Source organism: Drosophila simulans, chromosome 3L (assembly GCF_016746395.2).
Source record: "Drosophila simulans strain w501 chromosome 3L, Prin_Dsim_3.1, whole genome shotgun sequence".
Lineage (NCBI taxonomy): Eukaryota > Metazoa > Arthropoda > Insecta > Diptera > Drosophilidae > Drosophila > Drosophila simulans.
Genome location: NC_052522.2, coordinates 19,221,662 through 19,246,862, shown reverse-complemented (window position 1 = coordinate 19,246,862; position 25,201 = coordinate 19,221,662). Strand labels below are relative to the sequence as shown.

The window sequence follows — 25,201 nt, the reverse complement described above, 5'->3', positions numbered from 1 at the left end:
TAAAATACCGACAGTAGGGCTGCCAGACCTCTGCGAAATACGAACACAAATGGTTGCCGGACCTGCCACGTGCTATCGATAAGAGGAAGAGACAGAAGAAGAAGAGTGAAATGGGTGGAAAGACAAAACAAGCGCCGCGCACCAAAAATAATGCCAAGGTAAGGCGTAGTAAGGTATTATTATGTTATTTAACCCTGCCCCCGACCCCCCATCATCTAGCCCTCGAGCAGCAGCCGAACCGCCGAGCTGCTGGGCAGTTCCACGCCCATTTTCGTGGGCTTCTCGGCGCAGACGGACGGCGGTGGCCTGGTGCCATTTGCTCCGGGATTCGCCAACGCCGAACAAATGCCGGACAGCTTTGATGCGGCCATCAGTCCGCAAACGCAGATCATCCTGCGAAAGCTGTCCAAGAAAGATCCAATGACGAAAAAGAAGGCGCTGCAGGAGCTGCACGAACTGATCGAGCAGTCGGACGTGGAGGTCCTCAAGAACATTCTGCCGCTGTGGCCCAAGTACTACCTGAATCTGGCTAGCGATCCAGACCACACTGTTCGCGAACAGACACAGACTGTGCTGCAGTTGCTCATGGCCAAGTGCAAGAAGGCGATGGCTCCATACCTAAAGTTGCTTGTGCCCGTTTGGCTGGGCAGCCGCTTTGATACCTACGCTCCGGCGGCCAGCATTGCGAGCCAATCCTTTCGGGACACCTTTGCTGGCAACGCCAACCGATCTCGGGAAGTCTGCATGCATTGTCAGGTGGAGATTCTGGAGTACGCCACACGCAACCTGACCTTTCACACAGCCGCTACTCTGTCGATCGGGAAAAGTCTCACTCCGGAGGATGCGGAACAGAAGTACCAGCGCGTTATCATCAGTAGTCTCAAGCTGTTGTCTTTCTTCATGGAGCAAACTGCGCAGACGGAGGAGCTCAGCCAGGTCAAGGAGAGCTTCGGCACCCTGGTGGCACACCAGAAGTTCTGGAGCTTCGCCAAGCATAAAGTGCCCCCCATAAAGTAAGTAAACTGACAAGTCATTTACCATGTGTGTAATTTCTAAGTACTGTTTTGCATTTTATAGGGCCGCCTGGTTCGAGTGCATATATCACATTTTGCAATCTGTTGCACTTTCGGATGTAATCACGCCTCAGAAGACGCAGCTGACTAACCTCTGCTTCCAGTTTATTGACGATGCTGATCCCGTGGTGGCTCCTCACATTTGGGGGTGCGTTCTGCTTCTACAAAGTAATTACGAAGATTGGTAAGACCTAGGATCTATTATAAGTGAATTCCAATAATTAAGTTTAAATTTGTAGGTTTGTTCCACTGAACATTCGCAAGACTCTCCTCCCCAAACTTTCGTCTTTGCTCCAAAATGGTTTCAATCGCAACGCCCAGGCCATCTGTCCCAATCTGCTGCCATTTTTGTCGAAAGTTACACAAGCAGCCCTTCAAGACCTGGATATCTACGATTTCTATCAGCGCTTCTTTGACGACATGAAGCTGGCAGTCACTAAGAAATTCGATCCACCGCTTTCCAAATCCGATTGTATTGTGATACATAATGCCTATTTTGAGTGCCTACGCTTCTTGCTGCAGCAGATTAACAACAACAAAGAGCGAGAGCAGAAGGAGGAGGAATTTTCCACTAGCCTACTCGATAATAACGTACTTGAACCCATTGGCTGGCTGCTCAAAAGCGATAGTCCGCATGTAAAAATCTTCTTCCAGCACAGTTCTGCCCTGGTGGCCTTCTGGGATCGTCAGATTAATAATAAATTGGATAATGGTGGCCTATATGCCAAGTTGCTGAACAAGTTCTGGATACGCATCTTTGAGCTGGTCACACAAGACCTCTCGGCCGAGGAGGTGAATGAGCAACTGCTAGGACATGTCTTGCTTTTAGTGCAGGATCTGCACATGGCTAATCCTAGCCTGGAGTCGCCGAGTGTTAAGTTTGTGGAGGAGCCAGACGGTAAGATGGAGAAGAGCGAACCCACAACACCTGTTAAAAAGGCTCAAGAAGCTGCTGCTTTTATACAAAAGGAACTGAAACAGTTGGTTATAAAGTTAGTGAGAATATGCCTGGATAAGGCCAACAAAGGCAGTGGGAGTGGTACTTCGACCTCGCGTTACATCGAACAAATTCGTACGCTTACAAAAATGTTTAACGATGCCGCGTTCTACAAAAGTCTAACTGATGATGGAGACCTGGCGTCGGCGTTAAATAAATTTGTGTCACTGCTAGGACAACTAAGTTGTGACGCCTGTGAATCTGTGGTGGAGATCGTGTTTGAAATCCTGCCGCTGCTAGAGACTGGACAACGCTTTGAATATATTGAAAACACTCTCATGAAGGTAGTTACCAATTTTAAAATGTAGAACGAATTCTTAACACTACGTTTCCTTACAGCTTCCACAACATGGTGTGCAAAATCTTTTGCTCCATCGTCTACTATCGTATCCCCTGTGCACCGAGGCCGCCGTGAGGCAAATGCTCAGTGGTCCGGAAACTTGTGAAATGATTGCGCGGATAGCTGAGGAGGTTGTTGTAGACAATGATCGGGAGAAGCTGAATTTGCTTCACAAGTGCTTTTTCCAAACTGACACGGGAGACATACTCATTAATGCTAACACTGTGGATAAAATACTGCTGTCCATGTGCGGACCCTTGGAGCAACCGGTTGTGGATGACGCGGTGGAAGTGTGTGGCAGTTTTATTGCCCAGATAATGCCTGTGATTTGCAGCAACAATAACTCTTCGCTGCACGTGCGCCAACAGATCTTCCTTAAGCTGTTCAAATTCAGTTTGGAGCATCGACCAGAGGATTATCTGTCGGAGGATACTCTGTGGGAAATTACCACTTGCTGGCAGGATGGACTTTCTAGCAAAGATATCGAAATCGATGATGACATGCTAAAGTGTTGTGCAGGGATTGTTGAGGGTTTGGCAAATTCAGTAGAACTTAAAGCGGATACTTTGGATGGAATGGCAGAGGCGATGGCCAAGTTTGTTATTTGCTCAACGGAAAATATTGAAGATGAGCATAAGCGCTTGGGGCGAATTGATGAAACTATAACTGCTCTTCTGGAATCGCCCCTAAAAACAACTGACAAGGTTCAACAGTTTGAGAAACATTGTGTACTCCTAGAAGCCTTGCAAGGATCTGTGACTGCGGGAGTTCCGTTCGAAAACGCATGCCTCTCAAGGAACGAAATACTACCATTGCTTCAACGTTCCACACTCAACTTTGCTACAATCTACAAGCTCGTCTATCAATTCCCACCACCTCAAGACACCAACGACCCAGAGGATGAGTTGACCGAGGACTACTGTGATCCAAATGCTGATGTGCTCAAAAAATGGAACGAACCCTTAATTGCAGAGCTTTTACAGTGCATTCGAGTGGCTGGAACAGCAGAATGCTGGCTGGAAATGTCAGACTTGCAATCGTCGACAGAGGAGTTAGTGTTGATCCTTTCGGAGAAAGTGCAAAGCTTTATGGGCAACAGCAGCGATCTGGTTGCAATAGTAAAGGAGCGTCTTCAGCAAGCGGCAGTGCAGCAGTCCAGCGTAATTGACTGCCGTCTTCTGAGTTACCTTAGATTTTGCCCACAGTATGCGGCTTTCGAAGAAAGTGCCTCCATTTTGCTACATGAAGATCTGTCAGAAAATTTAGTGACGCAGGGAGCGCTCAAGACCTATGTAATAGCTCTACAGGTAGGAATTCTAAAAGAAATCCAGGAACACCTAATAATGCCTTATGTCTTACAGTTTCTCTTGCCGAAGCTCTCTCAAAAAGCGATTACTCTTAGTTCGGCGATTATGGGAACAGAACCACCTGAAGTTTGGGTTAAGGCAGCAGTGTTTCGTGCTCTAGTATTAAACAATTTTGAAGGCGATGTGAATGAGCAAACGGATCGCAATATAATTGTATCAGCCGTACAGTTTCTGACCAGCATAGGGGAAAAGCAAGCTAGCCAGAAGGACTTACTCCATTATAATGTGTAAGACAATACGATTGTCGTAAAAAGTATATGATTTAAAACCCAAGTATTTTTCAGAGAAATTCAAAGGCAACCCTACGAATCAGTTATAAATACAGTGGAGTTCATAAAGCTTTTAACTGAAGTTTTAAAACGTGTTCCGTACGAACTGAGCATAAAGAACTGGGACGCTATTCGCATTGGTCTTAGCTCTTGGGTGCTTTCTGTTTCAAAATCTATAGCCCAATACCAAGACCCAAAGGTAGGCTTTATAAATAAATTTCCTTCGAATTAATAATAATATATCTTTAATTGCAGACTTCGATTTTTATTGTGGCTGTTTATCAATTGTTTGCCGCCTTAGTTGAATTCATACGCTCCGAGAAGCAAAAGAGTTCCACGGAATTACTCAAAAACATGATCGACGAATGGGACTCTTTGTTTGCCAAGGAAGTCAACTTAGTGCTCTTTAAGTCATATTACCTATTGACCCACGAGATTAGTGTGGAACCAGGATTTCAGGCATGCTATGAGGCCTTACTAGAACAAATAACACCGGCCATAGAGCGACTGGACTACAGCTTTGTGTACTCGGTAATCAAGTGAAATATTTTGTGGCTTTTCTATAGCTAATAACTTTGAAAACTTTTTACACTTCAGTTCTGCAAGTCAAATAGCAACATCACCTTGGACCACCTCTGCAATTTCCTCTTCAAGCAACTTTATAGTTTCCAGCACTCGGTTCGATTAAGTGCTGTACACTCGCTTCGCCAATTAACGCCCCACTTTGTGGCGGACGACATAGAGCTGAATGAGAAACAAAGCGAGAGTCTAGACGCCAGCAAAACGATTTGCAAGTGGCACTTCCTCAATCGTTTTGAGGACTATCTAACACGCTACGATGCACTGATAAGTAAATACCTGGAAGAGTTCACGTTCAAGCTATCAGAGCTGGATGATCTCGAACCCATCGACAGACACAATGCACTGAGTTACCTTTTCTTATGGGATTGTATAATCAATGCTTGCGCTAAGTCTCCAGTTGCATTGCGCGCTGTTTACACCAATTGGCTGAATGATAACAAATACGAAGAGGTTGGAAACAATACATTAAATTTACTATTAATTTTTAATTTACACTTTTAATTTCTTTGCTCCACAGAATTTTCTACACTTCCTTTTCCGGGCCATGCCCGTGGACATACTTAAGAACCACGGTGCCAAGGTCCACAGCAACGGCGTTTACAAAGAGCTCACCTGGTCTCAGCAGAAGGGTAAGCTGAACCTGTACTTAAGCAATTACTGTTTCCTCCGAAATATCCGTATTGAGAACGTCGGGCAAGTAGTCCTCCCCATATCCATAGTCGTCATATTCAGCGGCTCCGTGCTCGACATCGTGCATCATTTCCTCTGCGTCCGCCTCATCGGATACAGAAATGAAATCTGACAAGGGTACAAACTGTTCGGGATCGTTCTCTGCCATCATCTGTCGTTTCACAGGTATTTGCTGAGGTGTCAAGTAAATGTTTAAGTTTGATATGAACTTGTTAACCCAAACGGTTAGGTTGTTGGCCAATATCCTCTGATACTCTTGTAAATTACTGGTCGTATAGAATTCTTGATCTTTTGATGATTTAAATTAGTTTAATTTCGAAGTGTTCCAGTTAGATTCAACTTACCTGTAAATTCTCGAAGTCTCTCAAGAATAACGCAACATAGAGGGGAGTTCTCGTCAACAATAAACTGATCGTTGAGTAGAAAGTCCTTCATTTCCTCGAACAGTACGCAAATTATCTTTTGCATCTGCTTGCGCTGGCGCAAAATGATTCGTTTTTTCAGACCCTTGCATCGTCGCTTTTGGACGCGCTTCGCTGCCCTGCGCTGACGCATCTCCTCCTCCATGTACTCCAAAGCTTTTTCCATTGACATGGCTTCTACCGGAGGTTTGGGTTTCATCTGGTTCTCTAGAGCCGCTATGTGACGGGGCGAGAGGTAGTCCTTAAAGAAATTGTATGTGTCACTCACTCGCATCGGGTGAGGATCGGCAAGTCGTTCAACCCGTGCTGTACATTGGTTAACGTAGATCTTTTTGGTGTAGTAGCGCGCCTGTTTGGCCAACTGGGGCGAGGAGAAGTCCTTCTTGGGTGTAGCTAGAAAACATATGTGTTCCTCGCGGGACAACACGTCCCGGTCGATAATTATTTGTCCCGTGTGCTGGCAGGGTACATAGCAAGGATGGTAGCGGGGACAGACGCAGATGAACCTTCAGGCCAATGTACATAATTGGTTTTAATCAATCGTTTACAGTTTATAGTGTTTAGTGTATTCTTTTCCAATGCGTTAACAGTCTGATTTAATTTATAAAAACATTCCAAAAGCCAAAGCAATTCCGACAATATGCATGTATTGGATATGGAAAGACTTGATACTTACTCACCTGTACAATGCCTGCGTCTCATTGGGGGAAAACTTAACTAAGCGGCGAATGCGTTTGGCACGAGTCTCGCGCACATGAACCATGGCCAGGCGAGCATTGAGCTCGTCCGCTACAGTTGGTCCATCCTGCTCAAACTCCTCAGGCTTGTGCTCCTTGCGCGTATCGCACTGCGTCTTCAGGAAGTTTATGGCTTCGGCCACCGAAGTCTCGCCCTCAAGTTGAATGCGCTTTGGCTGCGGCATCTCGGAGGGTATATCCTTGAAGCTTATTTGGTTTGCCATGCTTTTAAATAGAACGGAAATAAAAAAAAAATAGTAGAAGGGGATCAATACACTGAACGGTAGGAGACTAATGATTTAAATGAACTTTTTTTTTTTCTATATAAACATAATTTGACTACTCGCAGCCTGGCTTGCCTTGTTAAATTGGTCGTTCTATTTTGCAGATCGACAACTACCCCTGGAGCGATATGTCTGCCACTTGTACACGGAGGTGCTCCGCAAGCTGCCTGCCGTGGTGCGCAGGTGGTGGAACGCCACTCAGTCCAGGCAGAAGAACTTCATAGACAATCTGACCACAAACTACGTGAGTTCTCTGATTTGCAGCGAGGAGCTCAAGGCGATCGCCAATCGCAAGGAGAAGCACGAGAATATGCAGGTAAGCGGCTGCGTCCTTTGGAGTCTTTATTCTTGCTCTGTGGTGCTTAGCCGGAGAGAAAAAACCACGGTGATGCTAATCAGCAGTATAATAATGACAATAACGCGAAATATCTCAAGAGGCACCATATCTCTGCTAGAAAGGATATAAGTGTGCTTTCGCTATGTGATTCTCCTTTGAATACAAATACTTTGGATATTTTGTAAATCCCAAACAATCATAGTCTACTGAACATGTAACTAAAGTTGACATTTTTCCTATTCAAGGTTACCGTTCACTCCTCCACCCGCGAGGTGCTAGCGGTCTATGCGATCGATGAGGCCCGCATGGAACTTGTAATAACACTGGCTCCCAATTATCCACTCGGAGCTGTTAAGGTCGAGTGTGGCAAGCAGATCGGCGGACGGGCTTCCTCCCGAAATGTGGGCATGCAGTTGACCATCTTCCTGACACACCAGGTATTTATTGATACATTTCGTATATAACTCGATGTCCGATGAATAATAATATTAATATTGTTTTATGCAGAATGGCACCATATATGACGGCCTAACTATGTGGAAAAACAACTTAGACAAAAAGTTCGAGGGCGTTGAGGAGTGCTACGTGTGCTATACTGTAATCCACCAGGAGACTTGCCAGCTACCCAAACTAACGTGTAAAACCTGCAAGAAGAAATTCCACGGACCTTGTTTGGTAAGATTTCTCCACACTGCTATTTTTTCTCCGATCTAACGAAACGATTAAATTTTTTAGTATAAATGGTTCACCACAAGCAGCAAGTCAACCTGTCCCATTTGCCGCAACGTTTTCTAGATGAGTGTATATATTATTAACAATTTTAGCAACACGTATTAAGCAAAAGGCACAACAAAACCATTCGATATAGGAAATAGTTTCAGGTCTCACAAATTGTAAATCAGCAATATTAATAAATCTTACAATGTTTTAATGTTCTTGAATATATATTTAGTGCAGGGATTGAATTTATTTAATTGTAAAAACATGATGGTGCATTAAAATTATATAAAAATTATAAAGCTTGAAACGAAGTATGTCGTGGAAGGGTAATCCATAGCACATAACAAGTTTGTTTGACCAAATCAGTTCTCAAACAATATCAGTACTCGCAACAACACTGTACAATATACAATTTTACAACATTTTTAATGCTGTGAGCGGATAATCAAGAACTTTATAAATTATGGCTACAAGAATAAAAGTAATGGGTCTGTGCCCATATTGTAATCGTCATGTGGCCAAGGACTTAAGACCTATCAACATGCTGTCCGCACAGGATGCCAAAAGGATTTCTAGACTATTAAACGATGTGCAGCCGCCACTTCACTTGGAATCCGAGGAGGAGATGCAAGATCAGGAGGAAAAAGTACTAGGTAATATAACCAGAAAAGAGCGAGTTTCCAAGATAAGTGGAAGGAACATTTCTGTAAAGAAGTTAAAAGCCAAGAAAACTATAAAAGCTCCACTCTCCCAGAGTAAATCGAAGATAGATACCAGGAGCAAAAAATCAATGCTTACGAAGAGGAAGAAAGAAATTTTAAAGATGTATACACCTAAAAAAATCGAATCAAAAAAACCAACGCGAATGTCAAACAGAAAGAGCCGTATTCAAGACGCTTTAGATTGCGAGAAGAAAATGGAAGAAGATTCTTGCCCACAGGAGAATTTAAAAAAAGAAACAAGTTCACCAGAAAACGCGGAAGAAAGTTCCTGCATCCCGAAGGAATTGAATAAAAGTCATAGTGTACTGGAGGAATCGGTTACAGATAATGATCCCTGCGCCCAGGAGGAGCTTAATGAAAGTTACGATTCACAGGATAAATTGGAAGAAAATGATGACCCGAAGGGATCTGCGAAGGAGGATAATCTAGAAAGTTTAGACGCGATCACTGGATGTGTATTGGGGTTGGTAGAGAAGGAGTTTGAGCGTGATCCGGACTGCAGTGAATCATCCGAGACTTTGGAGGGAAATGCCGAGGTCATTGTGGCCATGCTGAACGAGGAGCAGGATATGATGCAGAAGATTAGAAAGCGGTCCTCGCAGTGTTCTTCGAGGGAGAGCGATGAGCCGCCTGCTAAGAAGCGCAAATGTTAGTGCGAGACCAATGTAGTTATATTTTGTTGCCTTTTCAAAATCAACAGTCATACCGTTTGGGCGCCCACGTGCTGACCTTTTTACACCATCCACCACTCGGCACAATAAACCTTCCCTTTTGAGCATGCGCCCTGGTGAACTGACTTCCTTGGGGTGGGGCCCGCAGCACATGATGACTCGCTTTCGCATCGGTTTTGCACAGTAGTGCAGTTTTGCAAGCTGCTAACTGGGATTACACACGCCATCGACTCATCCAAGTGGACTGTAAGGTCCACAAAATGACGTAAGCACCAGGCTTATATGATGAGCCCACGGGAACTGAAACTTGGCCAGCACGTTGAGGTAACGGGTAAAAATCTGCAAGGTAAGGTGGCTTATGTGGGACGCACTAACTTCGCTGCCGGACTCTGGTACGGCGTGGTTCTGGACAAGCCGCTGGGCAAGAATAATGGAAGCGTACACGGCAGCGTTTACTTCAAGTGTCCCACTAACTGTGGCCTCTTTGTGCGCGCCCAGCAGCTGGTGAGGATTGCCGAGTTGCCCAAGGGAGGGGACAATCGAAAAGCCGATGAAATGCAACGTGACGGGGCCAGAGCAAAGCTTTCAAGGCGGAGTGGCGGTGGGAAGTCTGTGGAGGAGCAGGTGAGAAATTTATTTGATGAGGTTTAAAGTGGTTGTACATACATACTTCAATTACTTTCGATAGGACAACCAGAGGGAGCAGCAGGCAAGCACATCTGGCAAAGTAAAGGCCACTCCGTCGACTCCATCACCGCAGCATAAGAACAGAAACACTCAATCCTCCAGGGATACCGCATTGGCTAAGACTTCTGGAAGGTTTTTGGCGACTCATCAGCAACCATTACAGCTTCCAAAGGTGAGTTGTTGAGCAGTAGGTCAGGTAGAACCATTGGGTTATTATGGGTACATACTTACTACTATGGTTCTATTATTTGCATATTTTGCAGAATCCAGTGGTATGTGATGGCAGTGTAAGGAACTCGCAGGCTGAAGAAACTGGAGAAATAACCATGTCTCCCAAGAAGTCATCAGATATTGAGCAATCAAAGGAGCATTCACCGCAGGAAACAAAGGAGACTAACCAGCCAGCAAGCAAGGAAGTTGATCCTACGATTGAAAAGGAGCTACAAAGCACGGAAGCTGCAAATTTAAAGCAGGATACATCAGTCAATCCTCTCCAGACCAGCACAATTGGGCAGTTGCCCCCACAGAAGGCCAGTGCTCAACTGACTCCGCCACCTTTGACATGTAACCAGAGGAGATCCACATCCTACACCCAGCTGCGACCCACAAGGATTAGTCAGCCGAAGCCAACAACGGCACAGGCCCAGAGCTCCACGGCGCAGCTTACCCTGGCCATGCCAGTTCCCTTGGCTTTGGCACCCAAGCGCAGCAAGACCAGCATGAGTCCCACGAGCTCCATTAAGCGAGTTGCTCCAGCTGCCTTTGTAGAGCCGCGTTTTCTAGAGATCCTGAGACCACAGTTTACACCTGGGCCAGCTCTCCGAACTCCAAGTTCAGTGGCTCCGCCTTTAGATAACCCTGAGCTTCGTCAACTTAGAGAGGAACTTCAATTGCTAAGGGGCCAAAAGAGCGAGGACAAGCTTAAGCTACTGGAACTAGAGCGGATGCGTATACACAACGAGCAGCTGATGGAGTTTAAGTCGCAGATTATGGCGCAGCAGGTACTGCTTCAGAGGGAACTGCAGAGATCGCGACACGAACTAAGGGAAGCACAGGATGTGTCGTCTAAATTGAAGAGGGAGCTAGACGAGATAGCAGAGAGCATAGAACTTCTCACCCTGGACAAGGAAATGGCAGAGGAGCGCATGGAGACCCTGCAAATGGAACTAGAAATGGCTCAGGAAAGAAATGACGAACTGAGCTTGGATGTCGAGATCCTGAAGGCGGAGCAGGAGGAGCAGCAGGGTCAACGAATCGAGAAGAGTGAGAAACAAATCGGAGCAGGGGTGACCACTCAATCCGCAGGCGAGTTCCTTCGCCTGGAGCAATATAATCAGCGTCTTCGGGAGACGGTTGTCCGGTTGCGAGACACTCTCGCCCAGGAGAAGCAGATTGGCCAGCGAACGCACAAGGAACTGGAGACCAAGCATTCGGAGATCAACGAGCTAAAAAGCATCAAGGAGTTGCTCAGCAGAAGGGTGGACAACATGGAAATGCAGCTAATGGATTTGAAAGAGCAGGTTGATGCTTCCCTCGGAGCAGAGGCCATGGTTACCCAACTGGCATCTTTGAAACTGGAGTTGGAAGATCGCGTCAAGCTCCTGGAAGACGAAGTCAACGAACTGGAGGCACTTGAGCAAATCCAGGAACAGCTTATTGAGAGCAACCAAGAGCTGGAAACAGATCTTCGCGAGGAGATTGACAAGCTAAGTGGTCAGGTTAAGATCCTGGAGCAACAGAAAAATGCTGCTATGGAAAGTCTCTACGACCGCGATGTGACCATCATGAAATTCCGGGACTTGGTGAGACAGCTGCAGGAGCAACTCCAGCTCCGAGCGGATGGCACCCTTTCCATTGAGGACTTCAGTAGTGCCAACGAATCCCAACAGGAGGATGGATCCAACCAGAGTCAGACGGACTACCAGCACATATTTAGTGTGAGCAAGGCCTACGGCAGGGCCCTGGAGCAGCAGATCAAGACTGTGGAGCTACGGTTACAGCGCCAGCATCTGGAGCACGTCCTAGCCTTCGTCCCTGAACAGTTCCTTTTGCGTGGAGGGGAGCATGATGTGGTGCTGGTCATGCTCCTACTGGAGCGGATGAACGAGAAACTGACCATTGTGTGCCAGGCCATTAACGAAAAGTTTCCCACGGCTTGTGAGTTTGGTAAGTGTTATCCCCAATGTTCAGTTCAGATTTATATAAACAAATAAACTCATTGACAGGTCGCGATGCCATCTTCGAGGGGTACTCCGTGCAGCGGTACATCTTCAGGTCGCAGTGCCTCTATCTGCTAAAGAGTCTTCAACTGGTGCTCCAGCAGTTCCGCCACGGACTAACCCATTGCGAATACGAGTTGTGCACCCATGCAGCCATTTACCGCAGTGATCTCGACGCCCAGGAGCAGCAGCTCGACGAGTTCGTACGACTGCTCAAAACTGGTCAACTGGATGAACACACGAACTGCGAGCCAATTCAACGGGTGCTTCACTATGTGAGTGGGTTGCACCAGAATTTGATGCCACCTCAAACGCTTGTGGAGCTGCTGGACGAACAGCAGCTGTATGAAGCTCTGATCGAGGTCTACGAAGCTGGCTTGGATGCGGTAAATGCAAATGCAGGTCTGATGCACACCATCATACAACTGGGCCACGAGCAGACCGCCTCCTTCAGCTGCATGCAGATGCTGATGGAGCAGAGCTGTGCCCACAAGCAGAAGCTAAAGAAGCTACAGAGGAAGCTAAGCGGCAGCAAGACGGCGTCTTGGACGGGAATGCAGTGTGCCAGGTATCAGAGGATCATGGAGGCGAACGAGGCACTGGGTGCTCTTATCCGACTGCTGGGCAGCACTGCCCGAGAAGCTAGCAGGGACTCTAATGGTGGAATCGCACACGAAAAGTTGTGGAGGATGCTTGTCCTCAACTACAACAAGTTCGCGCCGAGTCAGGAGGCGGAGGAACCCAGAGAGGTGGATGCCTACAGCCAGCGGTGCATGCAGCTCCTCGAGGAACAGTTTGACGAGCTATTCGCGCTGCTAGATTCCCCCGATGTAAACACAGAGTATGTGCGTCATCCCACTTGCAATACTTTGCAGGAGCGGGCCGCCCAGGTGAAGCGACACTACGAGGACGTGAAGAACCTCGAGCTGACTGTGGCTGAACGGGAGAAGGAAATCAAAAGCCTCAAGTACACAGCCAAGATGAAACAGCAGGACTACTCGGAGCTGCAGGTACGCAAGGAGATGGCCGAGAAACAGCTGAGCAAGCAGTGTCACGTGCTAGCCGGATTCGCCGAAGCTGTGGAGCAGCTGGAGCAGTCGATCCTGGCCAAAGAGGCGGCCCTCGGACAGGCATTGAACATGCTAGCGGAAAAGCTCACCAGCCTGGAGCAGTCCCAGGAGCACTGGAAGGAGCAGCAGCAGGCGGACAGTGCCTGTCTGACCAGCACCACGATAAGCTCCAACCGGGAGATGAACATGCTCCATCAGGCGCTTCGCCAGGAGCGATCCCTGCGTGTCCAGCTCCAGGGCAGCGAGATGAGAAAGACCTTCGCCACTTTGGAACCACTGCATGTTCCTCAAGCCGGAAGCCAGGAGCTGACCGACCTGGAGAAGGACCTTCGCTCGTTGAAGAACCAGTGGCTCTTGGCCCATCTGGAAATGGGTGCTGCTGGCCGCCAGCGACGCTCGGAGATCGAGCTGCAGGGCAGCCGCGTCCTGCGACATATCTTCCACACATATTGCACACAGCATCCGCATCGGGCCAAGAACACCGATTTTGGCCTCTTCATCACCGAGGATCTGCGCAGAGCATTCGGGCAAAATTTCTAGTTATTTCGGTATTCCGGTCGTAACAAAGGTATATGTGATTCGCGGCTATATAAAACATTAATATTATACTGATAATTATTTGTACGAAGGTAGTTATATACATGCATATATGAAAACTGTACACTTATATAGTTCATTTCGAGTTTATCTGGCAATAAACAAATTTACATTAACTAGACAATTCAAACGAAAAGTTTTTTTCCTCTCGTTTCTATTTGAGAAAACTGTTATGCTATGGAAAGTGAAAGATTAAGCCGGACTTATAATATTTCCAATTCCGATAGTTAAACAAGATTTTGGATTTTACATAATAAATCGCCTTCAGCGTGTATTCATATATACGTACTTATAATTTATTTTTTAAGGCTGGTAAAAAGTTCGTATTATTGTTAAGAAATGAATTGGAGGATTCTCAATCTCAATGTCGAGCACCCCGACTGTGGCGATCTTAAATGTCGTTTATTTGAAATGAACATTTTACAAACATCAATATACAATCCTTTATGTACAAATAGTTGGGCATAATAGAGGCGCGCAGTTTGAGATGAGAGCAGCGCAAGAAGCAGTTCAATTAAACGAAACGCTTATCACATGAGCACAAAATCGGGGATCCAGAGCAGGCAGGTGTGGGTCGGATATATGGTTGGATATCGGGTATATCGGGACAAGATGGTGGCCGTGGAACATCGCTGTCGTTGTGGGGTTTACATAAATACGTTTAATGTTTAATGAGAAGAAGATTGGAGTTGAGGCTATTTACAGTTGCTGAATGAACAAAACAATTTGCGGCCTGCGAAGAGCTGCACGGATAAATAAATATCAATATAACAATTAAGTGTTAATAATAATAATTGATTATAATAGTATAAAAATAACCAATAGTGGCACTATTAAGTTCCTTTAAAGTGCTTTAGAACACCATTTAAAATCGATGTGTATTTAATATCACTTGTCATAAAGTAAGAGAAAAAGATACTTTTTGACAAACAATCTTTAGCCTTCATTATATATCTTAATGCGTTCTAATGGATACTTCAAGGTCAGCATAATCAGTGGAAATTAAACTAATTTATCAACCAAATTAAACCCTTTACTATAGTTAAACTTTCGTTAGCTTTTTAGAGGTAAAATCACATATTAAGAAAGGTTTGTTTGAGCTTTTATCGCATAAGGTATACATATCTGTTTTTAGAGTTCCAAAAACTTAAAAATTAGTTATTTAGGATCAGTAGAATCAGTACCAACCTCACGACTTGGTTTCCGTCTGACGCTTGGCCACAATTTTGCCCTGGTCGCGACTGTTGATGACCTCGGCGTGGAAGCCCGTCTCCCAGTCAGCGTAGTACTTCACCGTGCGCACATTGCCATCGGGCTCCACCAAGGAGTACTCTCCCTTGACCACGTCTCCATCTCGCTCCTCCTTCTGGTGCTTGTTATCTCCCGTATGGGGATCGTTCACGGCATACTCAAAGGCATATCGAGGATGGGCATCCTGGGCAGGGGAATTTAATGTGAGGTAATATTAAGAAATAGAGGTTATGCGTCACTTACGAAGTGCTCCAGATGCTTCTCGGGCACCACCTTTAGGACGGCATGTTGAGCCACCGGTGCTGACTTCAAGTAGGCGGTGGCTGCCACGGGGGCGTGGCTGCTCAGCGCTGGCACACTTGGAGCATAGCGATAGAATCCAGCTCCCAGCGGTCCGATTCCACCCACTCCGTGTGAGTATCCACTCAGGGAGGAGTCCAGATGGGCCAGAGAGGATGGGCCTGGTGCCAGACCCGATCCATGGGAGAGTAGACCGTGGTAGCTAAGGGCCGGAGATACCTTAGCATGACCCAGGGAGATGGCACCATAGTAACCACCGCTAGGACCAGATCCATGCCCTAAATTGCCGCGATGAAGGAATACGATATTGTATTTCCACTAAAGAGTTAAAATGAGCAGTACTCACCCGCATGGATTCCGTAGGCAGTGCTGCTGGCAAGCTTTCCTCCCAGGGAATAAGCTGGAGCCGATGTCAACTTGGTCAGCGGGGCACCGAGCAAAACTCCCCCATGTCCACTAGACCCGTACCCAACTCCCACTCCCAGCGGGATGGATGGACCAGTGGAAATGTGGCTGACAGTTGGAACGGCCACCTTGGCGATAGCAGGAGCAGCTGAAATGGCCACAGCTGGCTTGGAGACATATTGATGGGAAACAGCTCCCGAACTGTAGCCCGATCCACTGCCTCCGTAGTCAGTAGCCAGCTTAGTGGACAAAACGGGAACGGAGCCGACGGCGTGTCCACCGGAAATGTGGCCCACAGCTGGAGCTACATATGTGGCTACTTTGGCAATTGCAGGAGCAGCTGAAATGGCAACCGCTGGCTTGGACACATACTGATGAGAGACTGCTCCAGAACTATATCCGGAGGCACTTCCTCCGTACCCGTGGCCCGTCGAAACCACAGGAGCTGCATAGGACAATCCTTTCGATATGCCAGCTCCAGTGGAGTAGCTGGATATTGCCGGAGCAGCATAGGTGGCCACCTTGGCAACCCCTGGCGCAGCTAGTGTCACTGCTGGCTTGGATACGTACTGATGGGACACGGCTCCCGAGCCACTGATTCCGTAGCCTGTGGCTACTTTAGCAACGGCTGGAGCGGCAGGCAAGTAAGTTTTGGAGAGTACAGGAGCCACTGAAGCCACTGCGATCGCCGGCTTAGAGATGTACTGATGGGAGAGTGCTCCTCCATGGGCCGATCCTCCATAGCCCGTGGATATCTTGGTGAGACTGGGAGCCGAGGAATAGGTGGAGATGGCCGGAGCAGCATATGTTGCTACCTTGGCGATCGCTGGAGCTGATGCAATGGCAACCGCTGGCTTCGAGATATATTGATGTGAAACTGCTCCGGAGCTGTATCCCGATCCGCTTCCACCATATCCCGTGGCCACTTTGGCTACCACTGGAGCTGCCGAGTATGTGGATACGGCGGGAGCAGTAGCATATGTTGAGATTGCTGGAGCTGCATATGCGGAGACCTTAGCCACCGCCGGCTTGGACACATACTGGTGGGAGACGGCTCCCGATCCTGACGATCCATAGCTTGTGGAGAGCTTGGTGATGGCTGGAGCGGAAGAGTATGTGGCCACTGCGGGAGCAGCTGCTGGATAGGCAGCCACAATAGGTTTGGAAATGTACTGGTGGGATACATCCGCTGCCTGACTATAGGAAACCTTGGCTAGAGCCGGAGCGGAGGAGTAAGTAGCTATGGAGGGAGCAGCGTAGGTAGCCACTTTTGAGACGGCAGGAGCAGTGGCATACGTTGATATTGCCGGAGCAGCGTAAGTCGCAACCTTAGCGATTGCGGGGGCTGCTGAGATGGCTACTGCTGGCTTGGAGACATACTGATGGGAGACGGCTCCATGACCCGATCCTCCATAGCTTGTCGCGATCTTGGTCACTGCGGGAGCTGCTGAGTATGTTGAAATGGCAGGAGCAGCATAGGTTGCCACTTTAGCCACCGCTGGCTTAGAGACATACTGATGGGAAACAGCGCCCGAACTGTATCCCGAGCCACTTCCTCCATATCCAGTGGCGACTTTGGACACCACTGGAGCTGCCGCATAAGTGGAAATGGCAGGAGCTGCATAGGTAGCCACCTTGGCGATGGCAGGAGCGGCTGAAATGGCCACCGCAGGCTTGGACACGTACTGGTGCGAGACGGCACCTGATCCACTCGAACCATAACCATATCCCGAGGAGTAGGTGGAGACAGTGGGAGCTGCATAGGAGGCTACCTTTGAAATGGCAGGACCAGTGGAGTAGCTTGAAATGGCAGGAGCAGCATAGGTTGCCACCTTGGCAACTGCTGGAGCGGCAATAGCCACAGCTGGCTTGGAGACATATTGGTGGGAGATGGCTCCTGATCCGGAAGATCCATAGCTGGTGGAGAGCTTCGAGATGGCAGGACCAGAAGAGTAGGTGGCCACCGTGGGAGCAGCGTAAGTGGACACCTTGGCAATGGCTGGTTGGGAGATATACTGGTGGGACAGCGCTCCGGATGCAGTGCCTCCGTAGCTGGCCGCCACCTTGGTGATCGCCGGGGCAACGGCTGGATAGGCGGCCACTATAGGCTTGGATATGTACTGGTGGGATACATCTGCTACCTGGCTGTACTTGGTAATTGAGGGAGCATAGCTGGCGGAGTATCCTGTTCCGTGGGAGGAGAGCAGTGACGAAGTGGTGGCCAGTTTTAGTGAAGGCGCTGAGTAGGTGGACACCTTGGCAATCGATGGCGCTGAATACGAAACCGATGGCGAGTAGGTGGCTATCTTGGAGATGCCCGGCGAGATCTGTCCATAGCTGTAACCAGGAGAGCTGTAGGTCTCCACCTTGGAGTAGCCGGGTGTGGCCTTGCTGTACGTGTACGCAGGTGAGCTGTATGTCTCCACCTTGGAAGTCACTGGTGGCGCATAGTAGGGAACGCTCGAAAGCGATGGGGAGGAATAAGTGGCCACCTTGGATATTCCCGGACTGGCCGAACTGTAACTATATCCGGGCGAGGTGTATGTCGCCACTTTAGTGATTCCTGGTGATGGCGGCAAGTAGGAGTTGTCCAACTTGGTAACCGCCGGCGACACCAGGTTCTTGATTTCGATGCCCGACGGCACCACGGTTGCGTACTTGGCCGCTGGTGACTTGTCCGCATAGGTAATTCCCGCTCCTCCGTACTCCGCTGAGGGAGAGAACAGGCTCTTCTGCACGGGAGCTATGTATTTGTTGATCTGAGTGATGCCACCATGGGACAAGCCCTCGATTCCGGCCGTAGACTGATAGGCGGCTCCGGAACTTCCCACCGAAGTGTGCAGGAGTTGTCCGTTCTCCGAGTACGTGGATATCGCCGGGCTCTGGCTGTACTTGGTCACTCCGGGCGAAATGGAGAACTTCACCTCCGCCGGCGGAGGATAGGCATAACCAGCAGTGGCCGCGTGCACGCAGGGCAAGATGGGTGGAGCCAAGGTGGGCGACGGATCCGCCAATACCACGCTGAGCATGCCCAGGAGGGCCACCAGATGAAGCTGAAAGAAAACGTGAAAATATATTGTAATTGTTGTCCTACATATTTCTTGGAAAATTGGTTTAAAATTTAGAATAGCATTGGAAAATTTAAGAAAATAATCCTATATTTGAATATTAGAATTTAAATTTCTGAATTTGTAGCTTGCAATTATATTCAAAGATTAAACATGTAAAAACAATGCACTTTTATAATCTACAAACTCCAAGTGCAAATTTTTAAATCCTTTTTTTTAATGCATCCTAGTTATGCATTCTGAATAGAATCTTTGCACTACTATAATTATATAAATAAAACAACTCAATTGTCAAGGCTTTTTTAATCACGTTAAGCAGTATTTTAGTTTTAAACTCAGATTTCGTTTTTAATAATATTCAATTAAGAATAACAGCACAATCATATTTTGGGTAGTCCAAGATTTGCCACTGCATGTCCTTTTTTAAAAATCACACTTAATTATGTTTGATTTGTTCTCTTTTTCCAGAATATATTATGATATCATAGTCCTTTTTTAAATGTCAATATTTTGCGATGCCTAGAAAAAGGACCCACCTTCATGTTTTCACTTTTCAAACTCTGCACAGTCAATGGTTGGTTTTCGTTTGAAAGGACTCGCGAACGTTAAAGCAAGGATGTTTTTTCAGTAACGCCACATTTGCACTTTTCCAAAAAGAAAACACGAGTCTGCGATCCTTGGTGATGCGAATCCAAAGGCTTATCCTTGTCTGGCTCTGAAAATCACAATAAGCTGATCGATCACCGATTTCCCTAAACTCTACTAGCAAACACAACGGATCGTATCGAATCGGGTTGGATCGTATCGGAACAGATCGAAACGGAACGATTCGGGATGTAGAGCAGAGCTACGCGGCCGACTGGACTGGACTGTTGGCCAGCCCGGCCCTATAATCGCTTATATACGTTCGGTCAGTTGGCCAACAGTCGCGAAAAGCTCGCACGCATGCGCAGCAGCCACGCACCAGTTTGGCGACAAAGCGACAAAAAAAAAAATTGAGATCGAATCGAAACGGTCGAAACGAAAAGTGAGAAAATGGATCTAGCTGCAGGAAAAGAGCCAAGTGAGTTGCGCCTAAGCTGCGACTTTGGCGCGTGCAGATGAAGAATTGATGACTGTTCGACTCCAGATCTCGTTGCAAAGCAGCTTTGTTCTCTCCAATCCGAAAACCGAAAACTGCAAACTGCAAACTGCAAGCTCCAACTGAAACGAACTGCAACCTGCCTGGCCAATTGTTGGGCCCCACCTTCGATCGGAGCCTCAGTTGGTAACGTTTTATTAGATCATAGTCGCGAACGCCTCGGCTCAAAAATAAACCGATCACAAAATGCGCGTGGTGCATTGTTGGCCGACTTTTTTTGCCGTCTTTTCTGCCGCAGTTTTATTTCGACTTTTTTAAAGATTTTTATTTCGTTTTTATTTTTTGCATACCCGCATGCTTTTAAAGCGACTTAATTTGATTTAGATTTTAATCGCGGCCATTGCGTGTAGCTCTGTAGAAAAAATAAATGCATACGCAATTTGCTAGCAGGCAAGAAAAAAACAAAAAATAGAGAGCAATGTATGTAGAAAATAAAACAAGAATTGTGGTATTAATGTCGCTATCAATAAATTTTGTCTGCCTGTATGTGTGTGTGTGCAATCATGCGTGCTATGCGCCTTGGGCCTTGATTGTGCATTAGTTGGCTAAAAGGCGCATTGCCACATCATAATGCGATACAATGTGTAACTAATAGAATAGCCGGGAGATATGGCCAAGTGTTGACTGCTCGGCAATTAAGGTCACTATGCATCGAGTGTCAACCTCTTTGCGAGGGTGGGAATACGTTGGATGTCGAAAGTGGCCAACCCAACGCGTTAACATGTCTGATAAATCGGTTGGTTGACAGGCGATTTGAAATAAACTAGGCGAAGAATTTGGGGTCAGAAGCGGATTGCTTTATGGTTCTTTTTGTTGTTCACTTAGCCAAGGATTGTGTCTTTATTTGGTATAGATAAACTTAATGGAAAATGTAGGAATAGAAAAAAATACAAATAGAAATAACATAGTGAGAGTAATAAATAGAGAACCATCTAAGAAAGCAGAGATCCAATCTCTTATAATTTATATACTTATATAATTCCAAAAACGTCTCAAATCTTGCATTAATTTAACTATAACTATAAACTATCATCTTTAATATTTTCCCACAGATAATATTTTCCAGCTTATATAATAAAAGAAATCATAACTGTGCCATTAAGCGCAGCGGTTACTAAACCATGTTGCCTTCTGGCCAAGTCCAGACGGCGCCCACGAATTTGTGGCCAACAGCTTGGCAGGCATTTCACACGAGGTGCGGAAAATGCATTTCCACTCATAAGCACCGACCATTGGGCTACCTAAAGTCATAATTTTGAGCGGCTCGAGCGGCAGCAACTGCTAATCCTGCCGCTCTTGCAACTGCCCCGCTGGCATCACGCATACGCCACGTTGTGCCGAATAGCCCAGCCCGTCGGCCTTTCTCAAAAACACACGCAATACTTGCACTCCGGCACTAACTTAACTGGTTCGCGATGCTGGCAAATAACATCTGAGCTTTTAGAATTCTCGGGCGAGATCGATCGATTATGGGGAAACACAACATCGTCGATTTTATAAATATGTTTGGCAAATTTGAAAATGTTTACGCGCGCGACCAGGTCAACAAGCTGGCGGTAGATATAGGTATCGGATATACAGATATAGATATAGATATAGGATTCGCAGCCAAGCCAAGTCGAATGTAAATGATCCGGCTGGGGCGAAAATCCAGATTTTTCAATTAAAGTCCGCAGCGAACGGGGGTGGGTTGTGATTTGATTTCTTCATGATGCTTAGTAGGCATGGTCGTGAGGCAGCCATGGCCAGCTGTATCTGTACCTGAAGCTGCAGCTAAAACTGAGGCAAAAGCTATAGTCGCAGCTATATGGCTATATATCGTTTCGCCAAACTTACGCAACCCAGGCCAATCTGTGCGTGTGTGTGACAAATGCGTGGCTAGGCGAACTAAACTCGTCCAGCGATCAGCCTGAAGTAGGTTAAAAATCGCGCAGCTGACTTCTCGGCTCGCGTTTGCAAATGTTGAAAAATTAAAATTCAATCAAATTGCGAAAACCATTCGCGAAAAGCCCAAAATGTAGAAAAAGCCGTCGCGACAGCCCGAAAACATGTTTCATGTTCAATTAACAGCCGTCCCAGTCGCAGTTTCGGTCGGAAAAATTGCAGGAAAAGTCGGGAACACTTGCGCACTACTTGGCTCTTCACTTCTCCCGGCTTTTCCGATACAATCGCATCATGCAACGCCCAATCACCCAAAAGCATAATTGCTCCACCTGGCTTATCACCCACCGATCTGGATCGCCATTCTATAGCTGCGGTTGCGTGTCTGCGATTTTCCGTTTTTTCCTCGATTTTTCTTTAGACCCAGTCTGGGCTTCTAATTGAAATGTCAACGCGTATGCTGCTCAATCAATTTCCCAACCAGCCGAGTTTGGTTGACTTTATTTCGGCCGTTTTTTCTCCATCTCCATCTGGGTGTTTTTAATTGATTTGGCCGGCATGCGGTGTCATTCGCGAGTCAGGGACAATGTGGCACCGATGGCAGCTTGATGGCTGCCACTGCCACCAAGTGGCAGACTTCAGACGCGGCGGACAGCTAATTAAATGCGGTCGAAAGTTGCGTTTAGTCGATAACCGTCACCGTGGTTATTAATTGGATCCACTGGGAGTTAATCCTGTTCGCGGTTCAAGTCAATCGTTTTTAAATCTGTAACTGAAATATGAAATTAGAATCAATAGAGAAAAAACTCAGAAATGCATTTGTTAGACTTTTAACATAGTAATATCTTAATTTCACCAGTAATAATAAGTCATTTCTTGCGCACTAAGATCTTACACCATTAAATTTAAAGTCCTTCACATAAATATTAAATAAATATTAATAAATTAATATGAAATAAATGTAACGTTCTATATTAACTGGCCAAAACTCAGAATGATATATATATCAGTTTTGACCACATATGTATATCTGTTTAGACTATGAACTTGACTATAGCGTTCTCCCTTATTTAAGCTGATCCTATAAATTAAAACTAGTATTAAGTTATTTGTCATTTATTTGAGAAACATCTAAGGTGATAAGACGGATATAACAACTCATTTATAAAGCATACCGACGGGGGCGGTTAGATTCAAAAGTGCCTGGCCTAACTACGGTTGAAATTAGGTGTGTTTTTAAAAGTATGGCTCATAGTTCTGCTCCGATACTGCTCCATCAACCCCCTTGGGCATCACATATCGACCGGGTGTCGTAAACATTTGTCATAATTAACACAGATTAGCCATTCGGCATTCCTAATGAACGCTGTGATGCAGTGGCCCTCCCACCAGCGAATGGCTGACCCCTCGGCTAATCCAATTTGGCTAATCTGATGCATAACTAGTTCGACTGCAGATCGAGTATTCTAATTACGGGTGCGATTTCAGTTCTGATCTCAAATTCGATTTCGAATGCCAGCCTGAAAACTGGTACTTTTTGTCAACGCAGATCGTTGCGTATGGCATTGACTTGGATTTTCTTGCGATTTCGGTGCATAACTTGAAGTGTCGACCTGCGATCAGGGAGCAAAGTGTCAACTGTATTGATCGACGAGAAGAGGGCGATTTAAAAAATTGTGACTGATATATGCAAATTGCTCCCACATGGGGATTCTAGGCGAACCAGTTCGGATCCAAAGTACTCCGGCTGTGGCGGCAATAAAAATCGATGCTCATAAACGGAGATCGCTGCAGAATCACTTAGCGCGTTTTTAGACGCGTGAGAATGCCTGAAAATCGCGCGAGTGCAACAGATTCTCAGATTTCAGTTCAAAAGACTGAGCTCAAAGCGATTGCAGAGGCGTTTCGCAGCGCTCCCAATTAAATAATTTACAATTTTCTAGATTAGGCGCCGCCTCCGACCGACGACATTGAATGTAGTCAGGGGCTATGAGTCAGATCTGCGTTCATATATCTCGTATCCGAGACTCTTGAGACTTAGATCCGGTTTGGCTTGGGGCTTGGGGCTTGGGGCTTGGGGCTTGTCGGAGTCGTCGGTGGAAAAGCTGGCCCGCTGACACGCACGCCGTTTAAGGAGAGGATCCCTCCCCGCGGCCGAGAACACTGGCCAAAAGCAATTAGCGGCCTAAACAAATGTGAGCGACAATTCTCAGAAGTGCATATGCAATTGCAGTCGCATAATTCGCTGTCAAATCGCACGCGTTTTCTAGGCATACCCTTGCGAGGGTTGATCGAATTTTTATACTATTATTATTTTATACAGCCAAGTTTTATGCTCGGAAGATCTGTAAATGACGCAAGGAGCATTACAAAACTTGATCACTTAAATAATTACTTAATTGCCTAATCCCAGAAGGATTTGTTTTAGATTGTTAATTTATTCTCGTTCAAAATATAGTAAAATACTCATAAAATTCGAATAATAATGAGAAACAATATTTAAAATGCAACATTAACAATTTGTATAGAGATGAAGCGAAGATCCCATGAGATTCTCACCCTCAGAAAATCATAGTTTCTCGGCTCCTATTTAAATAGGGTATTTGCAGCTCCTAATTAACCTGTACTTATTTTTTGGGCGTTTTCGAAGTTGCGTTGTCGGCTTGAAATAATTAATGCGAACTGGTGTTAATTTATGGTTGTCGCTTCCTGCGCTGCAATTGCCATTGCGTGGCATAATCACAAAACTCAATTGGAGGTTGGGCACTGACAGGGGGATCAGAAGTCGGCGATCTCTGGCCGCTTGTTAGCGATTTCCTGCCAACCCACGAATTTTCTGGCTCATTGTTTATCTCAGCCCGAGTTCTATGATTTATGGTGGAAAATCGCCAGCAAGTGCAAACTTGATTCCGCACTGCTGATGGTGCTGATCATTACTTACCATGTCAAGGAGTGTTGCTATTTCTTTAAAAAACAGCTCGCAGCTAATTAATTGCTTACAAATTTATGGGAAGAAACAATTGTTAGTTTTAAACGTTAACTTAGCTTGAAGCTAATTACCCTAATTATATACTCCAGATTGCAGGGAAGATAATAAGTATTTGGATCGAACAGTATAACAACTAATAAATTTTAATTAATTTAAAAAAAATAGTCATAAGAATTGATATAAAATATTTTACCATTGATTGTTACCAACACCGAATTTCGAGAATATGAATGTTCAAAGTTGTATAACCAATTTGTATTCATTATCTAGAGACCTTGATCATTGTTTATTTAATAACCCTTTCTTTTATCCAGAAAGATGTTTTATGTTTATTAAAATGTACCTTCATAATAAACATAAGCCTAATACGTTAACTATTAAT

General features: G+C 46.1%; 5 protein-coding genes across 8 annotated transcripts; 3 read left to right on the top strand and 2 right to left on the bottom strand.

Moving 5' to 3' along the window:
* The first annotated feature begins 2 nt into the window (after positions 1 to 2).
* LOC6738699 (E3 ubiquitin-protein ligase listerin) lies at positions 3 to 8,033 on the top strand. The gene is made up of 14 exons (XM_016169247.3): positions 3 to 158; positions 220 to 1,013; positions 1,078 to 1,257; positions 1,313 to 2,354; positions 2,410 to 3,717; positions 3,772 to 4,004; positions 4,062 to 4,245; positions 4,302 to 4,577; positions 4,644 to 5,078; positions 5,146 to 5,257; positions 6,866 to 7,077; positions 7,344 to 7,535; positions 7,606 to 7,773; positions 7,834 to 8,033. Exons 1-14 carry the CDS (start codon positions 111 to 113, stop codon positions 7,891 to 7,893), a joined length of 5,244 nt encoding a protein of 1,747 aa, XP_016032517.1. The 5' UTR covers positions 3 to 110; the 3' UTR covers positions 7,894 to 8,033.
* LOC6738700 lies at positions 5,080 to 6,964 on the bottom strand. Of its 2 annotated transcripts, XM_016171724.3 has the most exons (4): positions 6,837 to 6,964; positions 6,421 to 6,702; positions 5,663 to 6,246; positions 5,080 to 5,606 (listed from the first exon to the last, which is right to left on the bottom strand). In XM_016171724.3, exons 2-4 carry the CDS (start codon positions 6,699 to 6,701, stop codon positions 5,275 to 5,277), a joined length of 1,197 nt encoding a protein of 398 aa, XP_016032518.1. In that variant the 5' UTR covers position 6,702; positions 6,837 to 6,964; the 3' UTR covers positions 5,080 to 5,274. The 2 variants fall into 2 exon arrangements, with proteins under 2 accessions (XP_016032518.1, XP_016032519.1); XM_016171725.2 differs by lacking the exon at positions 6,837 to 6,964 and having other exon boundaries at positions 6,417 to 6,589.
* Positions 8,034 to 8,169: 136 nt separating the features above from the next.
* On the top strand, positions 8,170 to 9,318 carry LOC120284790. The gene has a single exon (XM_039293765.2). The coding sequence runs from the start codon at positions 8,282 to 8,284 to the stop codon at positions 9,191 to 9,193; it is 912 nt and encodes a 303-aa protein (XP_039149699.1). The 5' UTR covers positions 8,170 to 8,281; the 3' UTR covers positions 9,194 to 9,318.
* Positions 9,319 to 9,452: 134 nt separating this feature from the next.
* Positions 9,453 to 13,908, top strand: LOC6738697 (dynactin subunit 1). The gene is made up of 4 exons (XM_002085463.4): positions 9,453 to 9,835; positions 9,900 to 10,070; positions 10,162 to 12,064; positions 12,124 to 13,908. Exons 1-4 carry the CDS (start codon positions 9,494 to 9,496, stop codon positions 13,725 to 13,727), a joined length of 4,020 nt encoding a protein of 1,339 aa, XP_002085499.2. The 5' UTR covers positions 9,453 to 9,493; the 3' UTR covers positions 13,728 to 13,908.
* A 235-nt stretch (positions 13,909 to 14,143) lies between these two features.
* Positions 14,144 to 19,699, bottom strand: LOC6738696 (mucin-19). Of its 3 annotated transcripts, XM_016171723.3 has the most exons (6): positions 19,345 to 19,699; positions 15,682 to 18,793; positions 15,279 to 15,613; positions 14,973 to 15,219; positions 14,488 to 14,527; positions 14,144 to 14,416 (listed from the first exon to the last, which is right to left on the bottom strand). In XM_016171723.3, the coding sequence occupies exons 1-4, from the start codon at positions 19,348 to 19,350 to the stop codon at positions 14,974 to 14,976; spliced, it is 3,699 nt and encodes a 1,232-aa protein (XP_016032515.1). In that variant the 5' UTR covers positions 19,351 to 19,699; the 3' UTR covers positions 14,144 to 14,416; positions 14,488 to 14,527; position 14,973. The 3 variants fall into 3 exon arrangements, with proteins under 3 accessions (XP_016032515.1, XP_016032514.1, XP_039149695.1); XM_016171722.3 differs by having other exon boundaries at positions 14,144 to 14,527; XM_039293761.2 differs by lacking the exon at positions 14,488 to 14,527.
* Between the last annotated feature and the right edge of the window lie 5,502 nt (positions 19,700 to 25,201).

Coding starts and splice junctions, on each gene's coding strand:
- LOC6738697 (XM_002085463.4), top strand. CDS start 9,494: ATGATGAGCCCACGGGAACTGAAACTTGGCCAGCACGTTGAGGTAACG. Junction 9,836..9,899: donor GGAAGTCTGTGGAGGAGCAG/GTGAGAAATTTA, acceptor TACTTTCGATAG/GACAACCAGAGGGAGCAGCA. Junction 12,065..12,123: donor TCCCACGGCTTGTGAGTTTG/GTAAGTGTTATC, acceptor ACTCATTGACAG/GTCGCGATGCCATCTTCGAG.
- LOC6738696 (XM_016171722.3), bottom strand. Junction 15,614..15,681: donor TGCCTACGGAATCCATGCGG/GTGAGTACTGCT, acceptor GCGGCAATTTAG/GGCATGGATCTGGTCCTAGC. Junction 15,220..15,278: donor AGAAGCATCTGGAGCACTTC/GTAAGTGACGCA, acceptor TCCCCTGCCCAG/GATGCCCATCCTCGATATGC.
- LOC120284790 (XM_039293765.2), top strand. CDS start 8,282: ATGGCTACAAGAATAAAAGTAATGGGTCTGTGCCCATATTGTAATCGT.
- LOC6738699 (XM_016169247.3), top strand. CDS start 111: ATGGGTGGAAAGACAAAACAAGCGCCGCGCACCAAAAATAATGCCAAG. Junction 3,718..3,771: donor CCTATGTAATAGCTCTACAG/GTAGGAATTCTA, acceptor TATGTCTTACAG/TTTCTCTTGCCGAAGCTCTC. Junction 4,005..4,061: donor GACTTACTCCATTATAATGT/GTAAGACAATAC, acceptor AGTATTTTTCAG/AGAAATTCAAAGGCAACCCT.
- LOC6738700 (XM_016171724.3), bottom strand. CDS start 6,701: ATGGCAAACCAAATAAGCTTCAAGGATATACCCTCCGAGATGCCGCAG. Junction 6,247..6,420: donor GAGACGCAGGCATTGTACAG/GTGAGTAAGTAT, acceptor ATTGGCCTGAAG/GTTCATCTGCGTCTGTCCCC. Junction 5,607..5,662: donor GAGACTTCGAGAATTTACAG/GTAAGTTGAATC, acceptor AATCATCAAAAG/ATCAAGAATTCTATACGACC.